The sequence below is a fragment of the Bos javanicus genome, chromosome 6 (assembly GCF_032452875.1).
Source record: "Bos javanicus breed banteng chromosome 6, ARS-OSU_banteng_1.0, whole genome shotgun sequence".
NCBI classification, from domain to species: domain Eukaryota; kingdom Metazoa; phylum Chordata; class Mammalia; order Artiodactyla; family Bovidae; genus Bos; species Bos javanicus.
Window position 1 is genome coordinate 42,393,196 of NC_083873.1, and position 16,876 is coordinate 42,410,071.

The following is a 16,876-nucleotide window of genomic DNA, read 5'->3' on the forward strand; positions in this document are numbered from 1 at the left end:
ATAGGAGCTGCTGAGCCCAAACCATGTCAAACTGCTCAAGTTTAATCATTAAATGAGCATGGTAACAGAGGTGGTGACCAGGAGAAGACTACACATGATGGAGGAATGAAAAGAGCTCTGAGTTTAGCTGCTTTCAGGCAAGGCACAGTGCAGAAACGAGACAATGGACTGAAACCGAAATAAGGTAAGGAAATGCCGGGGTGAATTCATGTTGCTTTTTAAGAAGCTTAACTGTGAAATAAGAAGAGTACCTACATAGTGCTGCCGTAAGGGTGGTATGAGGGAGGCGAGATTTTTGTTGTTTTTGTTTTAACAGAGGCTATGTATGCCAAGGAGAAACATCACAAACAAGGAGAGAAGCTTAAAACAGAAAAGGTAAGTGACAGTCTCTCCAAAAGTAGAAGGGAAGCAGATCAAGAAAAGGGGAGGAAAAAAACAACCAAAGTAATATGGGTAACAGAGAAAGGCTTTTCATTATCAAATACAGAGTGGGAGTTTAAGCCTCGACCTTGTAGGTTGGGTATTCCGCTTTGAAGACTCTCAAGCTTATCAGTGATGGAGTCATCATCCTGTGTTAAAAATAATGCAAGATTCTTCTTCTAGTTCTACTTTAGGAAAAAAAGAAAAACAATGGGGAACATGGGCCTTATTTATACAAAGACTTACTAAGTGTTTATGTGACAGACACTGAGGATACAGAGGTAAATATCACCATCAAGAGTTTACAATCTGGTGCAGCCACTATGAAAACACTATGGAGGTTCCTCAAAAATAAAAAACAGAACCACATGATCCAGAAATGTCACAGCTGGGTATACATCTGAAGAAAACAAAGACACTAATTTTAAAAAATACATGCACCCAACGTTCGTAGCGGCATTATTTACAATTGCCAAGATAGAGAGGCAACCTACGTGTTCAACGACAGTTGATCAGATAAAGAAGATGTGGTACATATATACAAGAACATTACTAGGCCACAAAATAGAAGGAAACTCAACAAAGTTGACGGACTTAGGGATTATCATGCTAAGACAAATAAGTCAGACACAGAAAGACAAACACTCTATGTTATCACTCATTGTTGCTCGGTCACTAAGTCAAGTCTCACTCTATGAGACCCCATGGACTGCAGCACGCCAAGCTTCCCTGTCCTTCACCATCTCCTGGAGTTTGCTCAAACTCAAGTTCATTCGGTCGGTGATGCCATCCAACCATCTCTTCCTCTGTCGTCCCCTTCTCTTCCTGCCCTCAATCTTTCCAAGAATCAGGGTCTTTTCCAATGAGTTGGCTCTTCGCATCAGGTGCCCAAAGTATAGGAGCTTAAGCATGAGTCTTTCCAATGGATAGTCAGGGTTGATTTCCATTAGGATTGACTGGTTTGATTTACAAAGGGATGGATGTAACAAAACAAAAAACAGACTTTAAGATACAGAGAACAAACCAGTGATCACCAATGGGGAGAAGGAATGGGGAGAGGGGCACAATAGGGGTAGGAAATTAAGAGATACAACCTACTATGTATAAAGTAAATTAAGCCACAGGATATATTGTACAGCACAGAGAAATATGGCCATTATTTTGTTATAGATTATACTCCATTTAAGGGCTTCTCAGGTGATGCTAGTGGTAAAGAACCCGTGAAGGAGATGTAAGAGATACGAGTTTGATCCTTGGGTTGGGAAGATCCCATGGAGGAGGGCATGGCTAGTCACACCAGTATTCTTGCCTGGAGAAACCCATAGACAGAGGAAACTGGAGGGCTACAATCTGTAGGTTTGCAAAGAGTCAGACATGACTGAAGTGACTTAGTATATATACAGGCATAGTCCATTTAAAGTTACAAAAATACTGAATCACTATGTTGGACATTTTGAAACTAAACCAACTATGCATGCATCAATTTTTTAAAAAGTTCAGAGTCTGGTAAGACAGAAAGGATTGTAAATAAATAATTCCAAAGATTATGACGGCTGCAGTAATGCAAGCAAAGGATGAGGCTGGATGCGGGTACAAGGAATGCAGGAGCCAGCCTAGCACTGATTGCCAAGGTGGACTGCAAATTCCATGGTATTGGAAAGAGTTTAGAAATCTTTTTTTTTTTTTTTTAACTTTACAATATTGTATTGGTTTTGCCATATATCAACATGAATCCGCCACAGGTATACATGTGTTCCCCATCCTGAACCCTCCTCCCTCCTCCCTCCCCATACCATCCCTGTGGGTCATCCCAGTGCACCAACCCCAAGCATCCAGTATCGTGCATCGAACCTGGACTGGCAACTCGTTTCATATATGATATTATACATGTTTAAATGCCATTCTCCCAAATCATCCCACCCTCTCCCTCTCCCACAGAGTCCAAAAGACTGTTCTATACATCAGTGTCTCTTTTGCTGTCTCACATACAGGGTTATTGTTACCATCTTTAGAGTTGGGAAATCTAATCAAATCTTCACCAGCAAGGGAGAGTTTACACTTGGTCTTGTTTCAAACAAACAAAACGAAGGTTAAAAAAATTTTTAATCTAATAGAAAGCCCATCTGCCTTAAACATGGTACTGGAGATGAATACACCCCTAGTCAATTACTCTTTGCCTTTTCATGAGAAAAGAGTTGGGAAGAATTGCACAATAAAACAAAGAATGCTTTTAAGTCTTATCTTGATGGGAAATGAATCAATTTAATTAGACTTAGATTCAAGCAGTCTTGAAGAAAGAGAAGTTTAACAACTGCATTACAGAGTCTGTGTTACAGCTGCATCTCCAAAGCCCACTTTAAGTTTCCTTCAATTAAATCTCAGGAGGGTTTAGGCAGAAGTGTCATCCCCAACACAATTTACAACCTGCTTTCTATCCAGCTCACGATAGGAGGCGATCACAGAAATGCCAATGAAAAGCCGACCACTCTTCTAGGTGCCAGAGTGGCAGGAGGGGACAAAAAAGTCTCCAAGCTCCATTATCTAGGGGAGGCAAGATCACAGAGACGGAACTATTTACTCTAATTCAGAAATGTCTTCATATAGGGAGTGAATTTAACTCACAATCACCTACTGTATATTATGTCCCATACTGGGAGGATGCAGGGGAGAGGAGTAGGGGTGCAGCTTGGGGAGCTTAGATTACCCACAGGGGTCTTTATTTCTCCCCAGCCTGGGTGGCAGACGTGCTTGTTCCTATTCTGGGGAAACATCTTGGCCTGCAAGTACAGGAGTCCCTCCTATCCACAGGGGATACGCTTCAAGGCCCCCAGCGGACGCCTCCAACTTCAGTGTCTTTTATGTACTATTTTTTTCCTTTATATACATTCTCCAATAAAGTTTAGTTTTTAAAGAAGGCACATAAGAGATTATCATCAATAAACTAAGAGAATTATGACAACATATTGTAATCAGAGTTCTATGCAGGTGGTCTCCCTCTCAAAATATCTCACTGCACAAATGAAAAAGGTCTTTTCCATCTAACTAAGCACTTATCACACACTGTGGCCATAATTTTTGCAGTCTATGGTGCAACAGCAAAATGAGCACGGATTCTTTTTTCTTCACTATTTAATGGCTAAAGATTTGTTCTTACTCTAGATCTTCGCAACCTCAGTATATATGATTATTTTTCTTTCCGTGTTACATCTTTCACCTTTTCACTTAGAAAGCATTTTACAGATTTCTCTTCGGCACCTTTGCATTGCCAGCATCAATACTCCTATACTTGAGGGCTCGTTACGAAGTAAAACAAGGGTGGCTGGAACAGAAGGCACTGAGCTTCCAGGACAATCCATCTGATGACACATGACCCAGACGGCCACCAAGTGTCTAACAGGTGGATACGCTGGACAAAAGGATGATTCCCATCCCAGGCAGGAGAGAGCGAGACTTCATCATACTACTCAGAACAGTGCACACTTTAAAACTTATGAATTATTTCTGGAATTTTCCATCTAATATTTGTGGCCCATGGTTCACCACGAGTAACTGAAACTAGGTATAAAGGAGGATTACTGTACAATTCTTGACTAGGTGGAAGCACCGCTTTTGCTTGTAGAGCTAGCAATCCTGCCAAAAGATTTTCTTCATGCTCATGCCACTGTCATCCAAAAGAATTTAATAAAAATAGCCTAAGAACTAGAGAGTGAGGATGACTGTCAATTGAGCCTTCTTTGTATAAAACTGCATTCCACAGGCATACCCTTCCCCCCCCATACTGATTATTCAGGAAGAAAAGATTTCAAATATGTACAATTCAACCATTACATAATTTAAACATCACAAGGCAAAATATGGGAAGGAAAAGAAGGGCAAAAGATATCTTTTATTTAACCTAAGAACCAAGAATGTCAGTCATGTGAATTGATAAAGAGCTAAAAGCAACTAGCAAATGCCTGCTATATGAGTGGATTTAGCCTCTCAACAAAATCATGTGCCCTGCCAGGAAATATCTCTTGTCCTCATCTGCCCAACATGCCTGTCCATTATCAAGTCAAGAACATGACAAAGGTGTCCACAATCCTGCCTCCTCAGTCCCAGCCAAAGCAGCAAGAAATAATGAAAGTACTACATTTTCAGATGATGAGTGGTCACTCAAAAAATCTAAGTGTCAACTGGGGGCTAAAAAAAACTGCTGGAAACTAAAAATGTACAGAGAAGGTGGCCAAATACAAATGACCCTTTTGCAGATGTGTCAAAAATATATGAAACTTCACTTATAATGAGGATGTAAATTAAAATAAGCTTTTTTTTTTTAATAACTTAGACAAGACCAAACAAAAAATTCTCAGTAGGTAGATACTTGGGGAATTGGGCCTCTCATGGATTCTCTATGCTTTCTTACTATTTTATATTAATAATGGATTATTATCAGAAATAAATCTCTATTTTAAATTTAATATACAATAAAGGATTTAAGGCAGATCAAGGAAGGGGCTGTTATGTGTTTCGTTGTCTGCTCCATCTGAGTATCAGGCCCCCAAATGCTGGTTTGCTGCCCTTAGACTCTCTCAGTTCATCCGTTCAGTGCCACAACGCACCTCCACAACCTTACTGTCCTTAGCCCCATGCTGTTGCTGCTGTTGTTTAGTCGCTCAGTCGTGTACGACTCTTAGCAACCCCACAGACTGTCACCCACCAGGCTCCTCTGTCCATGGGATTTTCCAGGCAAGAATACTGGAGTGGGTTGCCATTTCCTTCTCCAGGGGATCTTCCCAATCCAGGGATCGAACCTGCGTCTTCTGCATTGCAGGCGGATTCTTTACTGCTGAGCCCTCTGGGAAGCCGTTAACCTCATGACTTGATATTAAATCCTAGTTCGGCATATCATTCCCCACTTTACATACAGTCACTTTTCTCCTCTCTTATGAATAAGGCCCCAACCTAAAGCTCTCAGTTCTCTGTCCTAAAAACATCTCCTGATTTCCATTCATCCTTGCTCCACTTAGAACAGCCCCCTTCCCTTGAGGCAGTTGTCCTCATTCTGCTCCACTCCTCTTTCTTCTACCTTCTTTTGTTGTAGCAGATGACAAGTGGTGAAGAAAACACCTAGAAAACAGATTCTTAGCCCAGGTGACAAGACAATCACCTGCAGAGCTGTGAAAAATACCAACTTCCAGGCCCCATCCTGGAACAGTCAAATCAGATCATGAGACCTGTGGCCCAGGCATCTGAGCTTTTAATGTTCCTAGGTGATTCAAAGCAAGGTGAAAAGTCTCAACAGCAAACTCAGCAACCAGGTTACAGGAAGGTGGAAATAACTGCTCCCCCAAACCCCTCCCCAAGCTGGGCTGGGATGCAGGGTCTGGCTCAGTGGGGTTCCCACCTGCGCACCCTCCACACAAACCTTAGCACTGTGTGTGTGTGTCACAACATGAAAATCCTCAGAAAGAACTGCTCTGAGTACTGGAGGTGATTATGTGCTACGGAGATCAGAGACATATGAGGTGAAAGATTCTGTGCCCAGCAGACAGATGTGAGGGGAAGCAAAGGCGGCCACTGCCCACACGGTCTATCAGTCCCATTGGTTATGTTGTTCCTAAACCAGTCTTGCGGGTATCTCTTTAGAAACCTCAACGCCTATAATAATTTTTGAAATCCACCAGTTCCCCCTCCCACCCCCAACCCCGGTATCTCCAGCTCTCACAGCAGAGTGTGGCGAAGGAAGAGGATGCGGGTTAAACTGTGTCACAAGGCGGCAGACCAGGGAGATGTTGTGTTTCTGGAAGGCAAGAGGTGGAGTTCCAGAAAGGAATACAAGCACACGAGCCTAGGATTAAACTGGTCTAATGGCCAAAAACAATCACACAGGCACACCTAAATTACATCGACAACAGGTCGAGTAGGCAGGAAATAACTATTTGCCGAGCGAACACAAAAGCAAGCAGTTTTAAAAACTAGGATAGGAATTACGAAGACAGCCACTAGAGAAGAGTGATTACCAAAAGTCTGGTCTTTGGAAGGCCCCTGCTGTTGTGGGAAAGCAGATTTAAACCTGGGCTTGCAACCTGCAGACAAAGGGTGCTGGGGGGAAGCTGGGTGGGCACAGGGGGATGGGGGAAGTCCTAGATGATTCTTACACCAACCCCTTCCGTTTACTCCCTTCAGGCTCTGAGGACAAGAAAAGGTTACCTGAGAGAAATGCCCATTATGTGCAAGGTGCTCAGCATGGCACTACAAGTGGTGGTCAGGACAGACCTGTCTCTTCTGTGGGGCAACAGCTACACCTCTGTTCTGTCCCATCCAACACGCAGGAGTTTCCCTCACCACACATGCAAAATTAAATTTTAAAAAGCTTGGGAGAAACTGCTTAATTTATTTATTTATTTTTTTTTTGAAACTGCTTAATTTAAAACTCCCTCTTTGGACTAAAATTATCTGCACATGAACATAAAAACAAGCTAAACCATCCATGAAGCATTAAAAATTTTATTAAAATAAATTTAGTTAGGCAACTATTAAAAACTCATTGAGCAAGTCTGCATCTACAGCTTCCTAATTTTGGCAAAAAAAAAACCAAAAACTGATTTAATAAGTTACTAAAATTTTAAGAATTCTGTACTCTATTTTTTTGTCTGTTTTTGACAAAAATGTTGAGAACAATGAATTTGTTATGTTCTCTGGGACTTTCATGCGAGGGACTTCCATGGTGGCCCAGTGGTTAAGAATCCTCCCTGCAATGCAGGGGACTCGGGTTTGATCCCTGGCAGGGGAACTAAGATCCCTCAGGCAGCAGAGCAAATGAGCCTTTAACTACTGAAGCCAGTGTTCTGTAACAGAAGTTCTGCCTGATGCAATGAATATCCTGTGTGCCACAATTAAGACTCGACACAGCTAAATAGATCTGCTATAATTTAAAAAAAAAAAAAATTCCTCCACAGGAGGAGAGCCAATACAGAAAGCAACTATTTTCAGAGACGCAACTAAATAGGAAGAAAACAAAAGTCCTAAATGCAACTCTAAGGAACTTCACCCTGTGTTGTTTTCTGAGTACTTTCAGGAGTTTTTACTTTGTTGTTTTTGCCTATTAAAAAAAAAAAAAAAACCACCTTTATAGGTTTGGAAAGTTCCTATGTCTCTTTCTAGTATTTTATTTCTGATTTATTGCCAAACCCACCATCTTCTCATCAAATACTCCTGATGCTGGAGGACTCCAAAGCAGGTAAGAAGCAACAAGATTAAGGGGCTGGGTCATGCAAAACCTCACCAGATTGGAAAAAACACTTCCCTTGTAGCTCAGTTGGAAAAGAATCTGCCTAAAATGCAGGATGCCAGGGTTTGATCCCTGGGTTGGGAAGATCCCCTGGAGAAGGAAATGGCAATCCACTCCAGTATTCTTGCCTGAAGAACCCCATGGACAGAGGAGCCTGGTAGGCTACCGTCCATGGGGTCACCAGTCGGACACAACTCAGCAACTAAACCACCACCACCAAGACTTGCATTCATAGACCAAATGCCTAAGTCTGCCCCAAATTCTTCAGTATTTCTGATCAACCTGCCGAAACACTGTTTTACGTGAGTGTTTCAGTTCAGTTAGTCACTCAGCTGGTGTCTGACTCTTTGTGACCCCATGGACGGCAGCACATCAGGCTTCCCTGTCCATCACCAACTCCCAGACCTTGCTCAAACTCATGTCCATTGACTCAAACACATGTCCATCGATGTGGTGATGCCATCCAACCATCTCATCCTCTGTTGTCCCCTTCTCTTCCTCCTTCAATCTTTCCCAGCATCAGGGTCTTTTCAAATGAGTCAGTTCTTCGCATCAGGTGGCTGAAGTACTGGAGCTTTCGCATCAGTCCTTCCAATGAATATTCAGGACTGATCTCCTTTAGAATGGACTGGTTGGATCTCCTTGCAGTCCAAGGGACTCTCAAGAGTCTTCTCCAACACCACAGTTCAACAGCATCAATTCTTCAGTGCTCAGCTTTCTTTATAGTCCAACTCTCACATGCATACATGACTACTGGAAAAATCATAGCTTTGACTATATGGACATTTGTCTGCAAAGTAATGTCTCTGCTTTTGAATATGCTGTCTAGGTTGGTCATAATTTTCTTCCAAGGAGCAAACGTGTTTTAATTTCATGGCTGCAGTCACCATCTGTGGTGATTTTGGAGCCCAGAAAAATAAAGTCTCTCACTGTTTCCATTGTTTCCCCATTTACTTGCCATGAAGTGATGGGACCGAAAGCCATGATCTTCGTTTTTTGAATGTTGAGTTTTAAGCCAGATTTTTCATTCTTCTCTTTCACTTTTATCAAGAGGCTCTTTAGCTCTTCTTCGTTTTCTTCCATAAGGGTGGTGTTATCTGCATATCTGAGGTTATTAATATTTCTCTAGCAACCTTGATTCCAGCTTGTGCTTCATTCAGCCCAGCATTTCCCATGATGTACTCTGCATAGAAGTTAAAGAAGCAACGTGACAATATACTTGACATACTCCTTTTCCAATATGGAACCAGTTCGTTGTTCGATGTCTGGTTCTAACTGTTGCTTTTTCACCTGCATACAGATTTCTCAGGAGGCAGGTAAGGTGGTCTGGTATTCCCATCTCTTTTAAGAATTTTCCACAGTTTGTTGTGATCCACAGTCAAAGGCTTTGGTGTACTCAATAAAGCAGAAGTAGATGCTTTTCTGGAACTCTCTTGCTTTTTCTATGATCCAATGGATGTTGGCAATGTGTGCTTATCACACACATAAGATCATGTAGGTCAAATGTAAATGCCCATATTTATATCTGTTCTTGAATCGGGGACCCAACAGCCATGAAATGCTGACCTAAACTAATGAAATGTTTTCACTGGCCATAAAAGAGTAAAATTTTGAATTCACATCTCTCCGCTTGTCCTGACCTCCCACCATACAGTCCTATCATTGCTGGCATTACTCTTATCAATAAAGAGTGATTACATTCCCACCCACTGAGGTCTCAGAGCCCTTCCTTTGACAGGACATGCTTTAGGAACGTATCAAGTATCCCATAAAGTGACGTAAGAGCACAGATAAGAAGCACTTCCCAAGTTTAGAGAAGACAAGGATCAGAGCATTGGAAGAGGTACAAAAGAGGCCACTGCAATTGGGCTAGATTAATGAGAACCCAGATTTTTACCAGGAAAGGGGCATCAGGCAAGAGTGGCAAACTTAGCCGAGGCATACAGGAAGCAAATACATAAAAATCTGCTCAGGGGACAATGAGACGCATGCTGTGGTGAAGCAGAGAATTGGGGTATATTATTGATCCTCACAGAGAAGGCAATGGCACCCCACTCCAGTACTCTTGCCTGGAAAATCCCATGGACGGAGGAGCCTGGTGGGCTGCCGTCTATGGGGTCGCAAAGAGTCAGACAGGACTGAAGCGACTTAGCAGCAGCAGCAGCATTGATCCTCGGATTAAAGAATTATGGCTTATTCTAGCCATCCCTAGCACTCAGAGCCATCCCTAGCACTCAGAGTTGTGCGTACAATATTAACAGTGTCTCAATAGATGTGCACGGGGAAAAAAGGCTGTGCTGAGAATGAGAAAATATGGCTACAGAGAAGACCTTTCATTCAAAGATAAAAACCTGGATCCACATGAATTCAGACCACAGCAGCTGTCCGTGATGTTCATTAAAATCTCCCTGCTCCTTCTCCTCCTCTGTTGTCCTCACCTGGCGAAGCAGCCTGGCTAATATCCACTGTTCTCATCTCTAAGCTGAAAGCAGCTGAAGAGAAGAAAAAAAAAAACATGCCGACCATCTCCCTCTGAATTGGATCACAAGGCAAAAACGGACACCACTCCACCTGGGTGACACTTCTACAATCCCCAGGTCCTTTCCAAAAGGGCCACTTCACTCTTCATTCACTTCCTCTTCACGCCATCTCCTCACCCTCTTCCCTCACCCTGCCTCTAGGTCTTTGAAAAAATAAATGCCAGGGGACAGCAAAGCCCTCTTCATCCCACATGCCCTCCTCGGTGGTCTCCCACCCACCATTTTGCCCAAGCTCCCTCCAGTCACCACTTGGGGATGAACAACCCCCCTCCATCTAAAAGCCTCACACCCCACCTGGGCTCCAGCTCCCATCATATCTCACCTTCCATCATCCATTTCTCCCTCTCCCCAACTATTGCCAACCATACTCAGCAGGATGCAAAGATTCTCTTTCCTCACACCAAACTTCTTCCTCATCAAGGTAACACCACCATCCTCACACAGTTCTCCCTTTAATCTACCACAATCTGCCTCCTGCAGCCTCTGGCCCACGGAGGGCACCAAAGCTGTCAAGTCTAGCTTGTTCTTACTGTTCCCGACCTCGCAGCATCTCTCCACTGGGGCGCCCCCATCCTGTCTTCAAACCTGAACTCCCCTTGGCTTCTTTGACCAAATACTCCCCAGTTGCTGCCCCTCAACCTCACCAGCTGCACCTTCCTTCTCAGGCCCCTCTACTGCTCCAGGGGACTTCAGCCTGGGCCCCTCCTCCTTCCCACCTGGACACACTCCCCTAACTGACCTGGACCAGCCTGGTGCTTGAAACACCACAGACAGACCAATGGTTCTGAAACCTTCCCTGCTTTTCAGCAGGGCCAGTTCATCGCCACGCCTCATTTCAACTGCAGAGCGCCCTCTCTCCCCTAGCTCAAAACCCAAACCTTTCCCTTCCCTCAGGCCGTGCTCAAGTCTCAACCTCTCCAGGAAAATTTTAATACCCTCCCAGGCCTCCACAGCCTCACAGCTCTCTCCTCTTAACAGGCTTCCTAAAGCATTTAAACAATCAGCAGTACAGAATTTATTACTTAATTACAGACATTCTGAGATTATTCCCTAGATGTCTGCTTTGCTTCGGTGCAAATCTTCCCTCTCCAACCAGACTGAAGTTTCCAAACACCAGCACTTCTTTTTGTGTACCTAGCACTGAGCCGCATACACTGGGGATGTCCAATTATCAGTCCTCTGATAGCAAAAGAACTTAACATTTTATAAAAGTAAAAACCAAACCCGAGCATTATTTTAGTCTGTTAAACAGTCTGAAAAACATCTGGATTTTGTCCCAAAATTACTTAACAAATCATAAAATTTTTTTAAAAGAAACCTTTTATCTACAATCACCATGTAGCATCACCAGGAAAACACTATTGGAAGACCACGACTAAATCTGTGAAACTTTCTACCACTGATGTCTTCAGAATTTTTAAAACTTAATATTGAGCATTTCACATGAAACACAGAAATAGATTTCCAACAAAAGCATTAATGCAGTTAAATTTGTATTCAGTTTGTGCATAAAATAATAAATGCAACGTAATCCTTTAATGCAGAAGGCTATATAAGATACAAGGAACAAGTGTGGTCAAGCTGAGGATTGCTGCCAAACCTCTCTAGAAACATGGCTATGAAAATAAGTGTTGTTCACTAAGATCGTAGAAGAATCTAATGGAGAAGGAAATGGCAACCCACTCCTGTATTCTTGCCTACAGAAACCTATGGACAGAGCCTGGTGGGCTGCTGTCCATGGGGTCGCACAGAGTCAGACACAACTGAAGCAACTTAGCATGCACGCATGCATTGGAGAAGGAAATGGCAACCCACTCCAGTATGCTTGCCTGGAGAATCCCAGGGACCAGGGAGCCTGGTGGGCTGCCGTCTATGGGGTCTCATAGAGTCACACACTACTGAAGCGACTTAGCAGCAGCAGAAGGATCTGAGAAAGAAATCCACTAAGAAGAAATAATCTTATTTTTAATTATTAAAGAGAAAGAAAACTTCAATCCTTGCCATCCTTTCAACCCCCAACTTTCCACTCGGCAGCCACATCACAACTCAGCTGAAAACGTTTGGCCACACCGAAGGAATTAGAGAGCCTGCCTATCCTTGACTTGTTCCTAGAGCTCCCTGAACCCCTACCACCACCACCACCATTCCAAGCACTAGACATGTGTCCTTGACATTCCAGAAACTTCAAACACACAATTCCTCAAGCATCTCCACTATCCTGGGCCTGCCGGGGATGCCCACCTCTCATCCCCTCATTTCCTCCACAGTATCTTTCTCATACTTCTCAAATTGGCTATGGGTTCTCAGGTCCTCGATCCTACCCATTATGCCCCAGAGGAACCTCGGTTGCCCTCTTATGGGTTCCTTTTGCTAATTGTGTTCCCTGATATTAGAGTGTTTACCATACTGTCCTGAGACTTCATGAAACTTTCTCCTCAAATCTCTGTGAGTTCCTAGAGAAGAAAGATAATGTTTTTGTCTATATTCTGTATGAATTGAAAAGTGAGTGTGCCCCAAAACCAAAGGTCCAAGTTCTTACTCCTAGTACCTCTGAAAATAACCCTGCTGGGAAATAGGGTTGGTTTTTGTGGGTTTCTCTGCAGATGAAACCAAGTCATGAATCTTGAGAAAAGAGCCTCGTGGACTTCCCAGTGGACCCCTAGATTCAAAGACTGGTGTCTCATAAGAGAAAGGAGAATATTTGAAAGACACCACAGGGAAGACCACAGGAAGACAGAAACAGAGTGGAATTGAGCTGCCACAAGCCAAGGAAAGTCAGAAGCTGAAAAGAGGCAAGGATTCTCCAGAGCCTTGGCAGGAACATGGTCCTGCTTAAAACCCTTGCTTTTGGATTTGTGGCTTCCAGAATGGTGAGAGAAGAAATTTGCTGTCTTAAGGCATCAAACTACTGATTAATCTACCACAGTCCTAGGAAAATAACACCTAGTCCAAACCTCAACATACTGCCAATGATCTAGAAATGATTTAATAAAAAAAAAAAAAAAAAAACCTGTGTTGAACTAAGGAAGATGAAGACAAGGAATGAAGATGAAAAAGCATGTGAACTGCAGGGCAAGAATCCAGGGCACGGATCCCCTCGCTATAAATTTATCATAGGAATTGGGCAAGTCACTTATCTACTATGACCGTCTAATTTATTCTCTAGGAAAATGAGGAAACTGGCCCAGAACACCACACACACACACACACCCACACCCACCCACCCACCCACCCCCATTCTGATACACTTGAAACCAACTTCATCCAGAACATCAACTTTATCTGATCCTCAATTATAATTCTTCCCATTCACTAAATTGTATTACTTTTACTTTAAAGGACTTTCAGGTGCAAAAAAAAGAATTAAAATGACATTTCAAAGGCACATATTTTAATCAGTTCATTAACATTCAATGAAATAGTTTGATCATATGCTGAAAAGTTATTTTCTACAATATCAACTTTTTTCTCCCTGTGAAATCAACAATTTACAATTGTTGACAATTCAGGAAAAATCGACCTAAACTTGAATCAGCTTAAGTGCCACTGATTCAGAAGCCAAATATAGGACTAATTTCTTCAGAGTAACAGAGGATATCTCCAAAACAAAGGTTTTCTCCACTTGACTCCAGACTGTAATTACGGGCCCATACTCAAGATTTCCACTTCAAAGAATCTGGCTAAGAAATAAATACAGCTGCTGCCACTACCAAGTGGTCAAGTGTTGGTAAAGGAATCAAACAAAACAAAAACTCTTTTACCTTTTTCAGGCCTCCATAAACAGAAACACACACAGTTTTCCTGTGTTAAACCTTTCCTAATTCAAACAAATGGAAACGAAGAACAAACGTGTTAGTAATGAAATCTGTACTTACCCATAAATCCTGCTAGGGTTAATTTGGGTTAAATTAAAAACCATATTTCTGGGCTAAATTAAAAACCATATTTTAAGTTCTTTCACAGGTCACGCTGTTCCTCTTGCCTTCATGTTTTTATACTGGCAGCCTTGATTCTTTTTTAGGAAACCAACCAAAACAACACAGAGGCACACGGCGCCGAGGGACTCATATTTCAGTTCGACAAAATACCCATTAGAAACACTTTTAAACTGTCCCAAACCAATTCCTCGTTCAGAAAATAAAATCAAGAGTCACCGGGCCAAGGGTTCAGCTAGAATTGGCAAAACTGGACAGTGAATCGTAGCACAAAGTGAGTTACGAGACCAAAAATTTTTCTTTCCAGGTGGAAACTCAATCGGAAAATCCCTTGAGTTGGAAGGCTCAACAAACCCAGTTTGCAAATGTGAAGTTCTCGGCTTTAAAGATAAGTTCTCATACCCAAGAAACCGGGGGTCGAAGGTGCACGATTTCATCTCAAATATATTTCTGGGCCCTTAAAAAAAAAAACTCTTATTTTACAAGGTGCTCTTTAATGTAATAAAACTCAGCCGGCAAAAGCAAAGGAAACAGTCTGGAAGTTTGGAGATCACACACAGTGGCGTTCAAAGTCCCTGTGTGGCTTTAGTATCCTGAAAACTAGTGTTCGAGTAACTTAACTTGCAAGTAACTGAAGGGCTGGCCCTTCTAGCCCAGCTGTTTTCCTGCGCCCAAGCACGGATGAATGAGCTTTAACTCCGCGGCTTGCAAGTTTACTTGCATCCTCACGTGGCACCGCGCAGCTAGCTCACAAGCACTGCGCCGGGACCGCGCGGGGGAACCCTAAAACTTTTACTTTGCAAACTAGCGGAGCGACGCCGGCACACATCCGCTCGCCAGCCACAGAAACGCCTCCGGCCGAGCCCGCTCGTTCCCCAGCATCACCCCCGCCAGCGGCTCCACGCACACAAAGGCGCGGGGGTGGCGGCGGGACCCTCTTCCAAGTGGCGAGAAAGGAGAAGCAACACGACGGAAAGCGCTGGGACGGAAGAGACCGGGCGCCAGGACAGAGGGGCGCCCCGCGGGCTACTCACAGGGTAACCGTGCGGTTCGGCAGCGTGTCCGGGGGCAGGACCTGCGCGAGCTCCAGGCTGCTGCACACCACCTTGCCCTCGGCGGCGCCGGCCGCCCTCCCGGCCCCTCGGAGCCGCCCGTCGTGCTTGCAGCCTGGGGGCAGCGCCACGGCCCCGCCGCCCAGCAGCGCGAGCAGCGCCAGCGGCAGCAGCAGAAGGGGCGGCGGCGGGCGGCCCCGCGGGCGCCCGGGCCGTTCCATGCTGCGGGCCGGGCGGCCGGCCGGGGCCTGCGGGCCGAGCGACGCAGCGCTGGCCTAGCGGGCCGCCCTGGTGCCCCGGCGGACTGGAGCGCAGCGCGGGCCCGGTGGCGCCCGGAGTCTCGTGGTGGCCGGAGGACGCGCCCTCCTCGGCGCCGACATGCTCCTTTGTCCGCAGCTGCCGCGCTCGGCCTCCGGGGAGCCGCGGGGTCACGGCCGCGTGGGTCCCAGCGCCGCTCTACGGCGGGGCGGGAGTGCCGCCGCTTCCTCCACCTCCTCCTCAGTCGCCGCCGCCTCCCCCGGCCACTGCCCGCGGCGGCTCCTCCCAGCCCGCCGCCCCCGCCCCTTCCCCTCCGCCACCTCCTCCACCTCCTCCTCCTCCTCCTCCTCCTCCTCTACCTTGTCGTCTCCGCTCCCCTCGCCGCCCGCGGCTCCGGGAAGGAGGGGCGTGCGTGGGGACCTGCGCCGCCCGCCGCGGAGCCGGACCCCCGGTACCTAGGCGCTCCCGGCTTCTGGGCCGGAGTTGTGGGTCAGCGGGAGTACCGTACCCGTAGGGAGGGCGGAAGAAAGTTCTAGTCCAAACTCCAGCCACGGTGGCCACTCTCGCACGCTTCTCTACTCTTCCACCGCAACCCTCAAGACAAAGGTGCCCCGTGTGTCCCTGGGAGCCGCGCGTTCCGCCTGGCGAGCCCCAGCCTGGGCTTGGGGAAGGGGAGGAGAGCAGGGTTCAGTTTCTTTGGAGCACCCAAGAAAGAAGAGAGTGCCCCCAAACTAACAGTCTTCAAAGGAATCGCCTTCCCTCCTCTCTGCAGACATCTCGAACCTCCTTCTAGACACTCCGTAGTCTCATTTGTCCCAGATACATCCGAGCTGGGAACAGGGTCCTGTCCCAGAAAAAGGACCCCCCAAAGCCGTTTCTGGCCTTCAGCAATTCCACTTATAACCACTGCAAAGGATGCAGTGGGGCCTCGATGGACCGGCAGCCTTTGGCAAAGGAAATTTCCCTCTGGTATCCAAAGATACCTCAGATACCAAAGATACCAGCCAAGAAACTCAAGCGGAATCTATTTTTCTTCTAGGCAGTGCTGCCAACCCCACGCTAACAGTCCCAACACCGGGGCTCACCTACCCTATATTTAAATATTTACAAGGAGTATGTCAGACCTTCAAAAATATATATATTCTGTGCTCCCATCTTGAGAAATACTCCTTAATAACAACCTGGAATGCCAGGTGTGTGTACCGAGCTCTCAAATACCTTGGAGTTACACCTCATAAGTGGTAGGTCCCAGCACTTGGTCTACACACTTATGTGACTTTAACTTCCTGTGCCCGCACCATTCATGAACAAGAGGAGCTTTCTGCACACCTCTCAACGAAGCTTCATGCACACCCTCAAGTGGTATTGGCAGCCCTTCAGGGCTAGGAATGCAAATAC

General features: G+C 45.2%; 1 protein-coding gene across 4 annotated transcripts in view; it reads right to left on the bottom strand.

The window, feature by feature from the left end:
• The window catches only part of ADGRA3 (adhesion G protein-coupled receptor A3), a 132,656-nt gene extending 117,200 nt beyond the window's left edge, over positions 1 to 15,456 (bottom strand). For 2 of the 4 annotated variants that reach the window (XM_061419785.1, XM_061419784.1), the window contains exon 1: positions 15,203 to 15,456. In XM_061419785.1, the coding sequence (XP_061275769.1) occupies positions 15,203 to 15,441 (239 nt within the window). In that variant the 5' untranslated portion in view covers positions 15,442 to 15,456. Of the gene's footprint in view, positions 1 to 14,108; positions 15,154 to 15,202 lie in introns of those variants that run through there. The other 2 variants (XM_061419787.1, XM_061419786.1) reach the window with 2 other exon arrangements.
• Between the last annotated feature and the right edge of the window lie 1,420 nt (positions 15,457 to 16,876).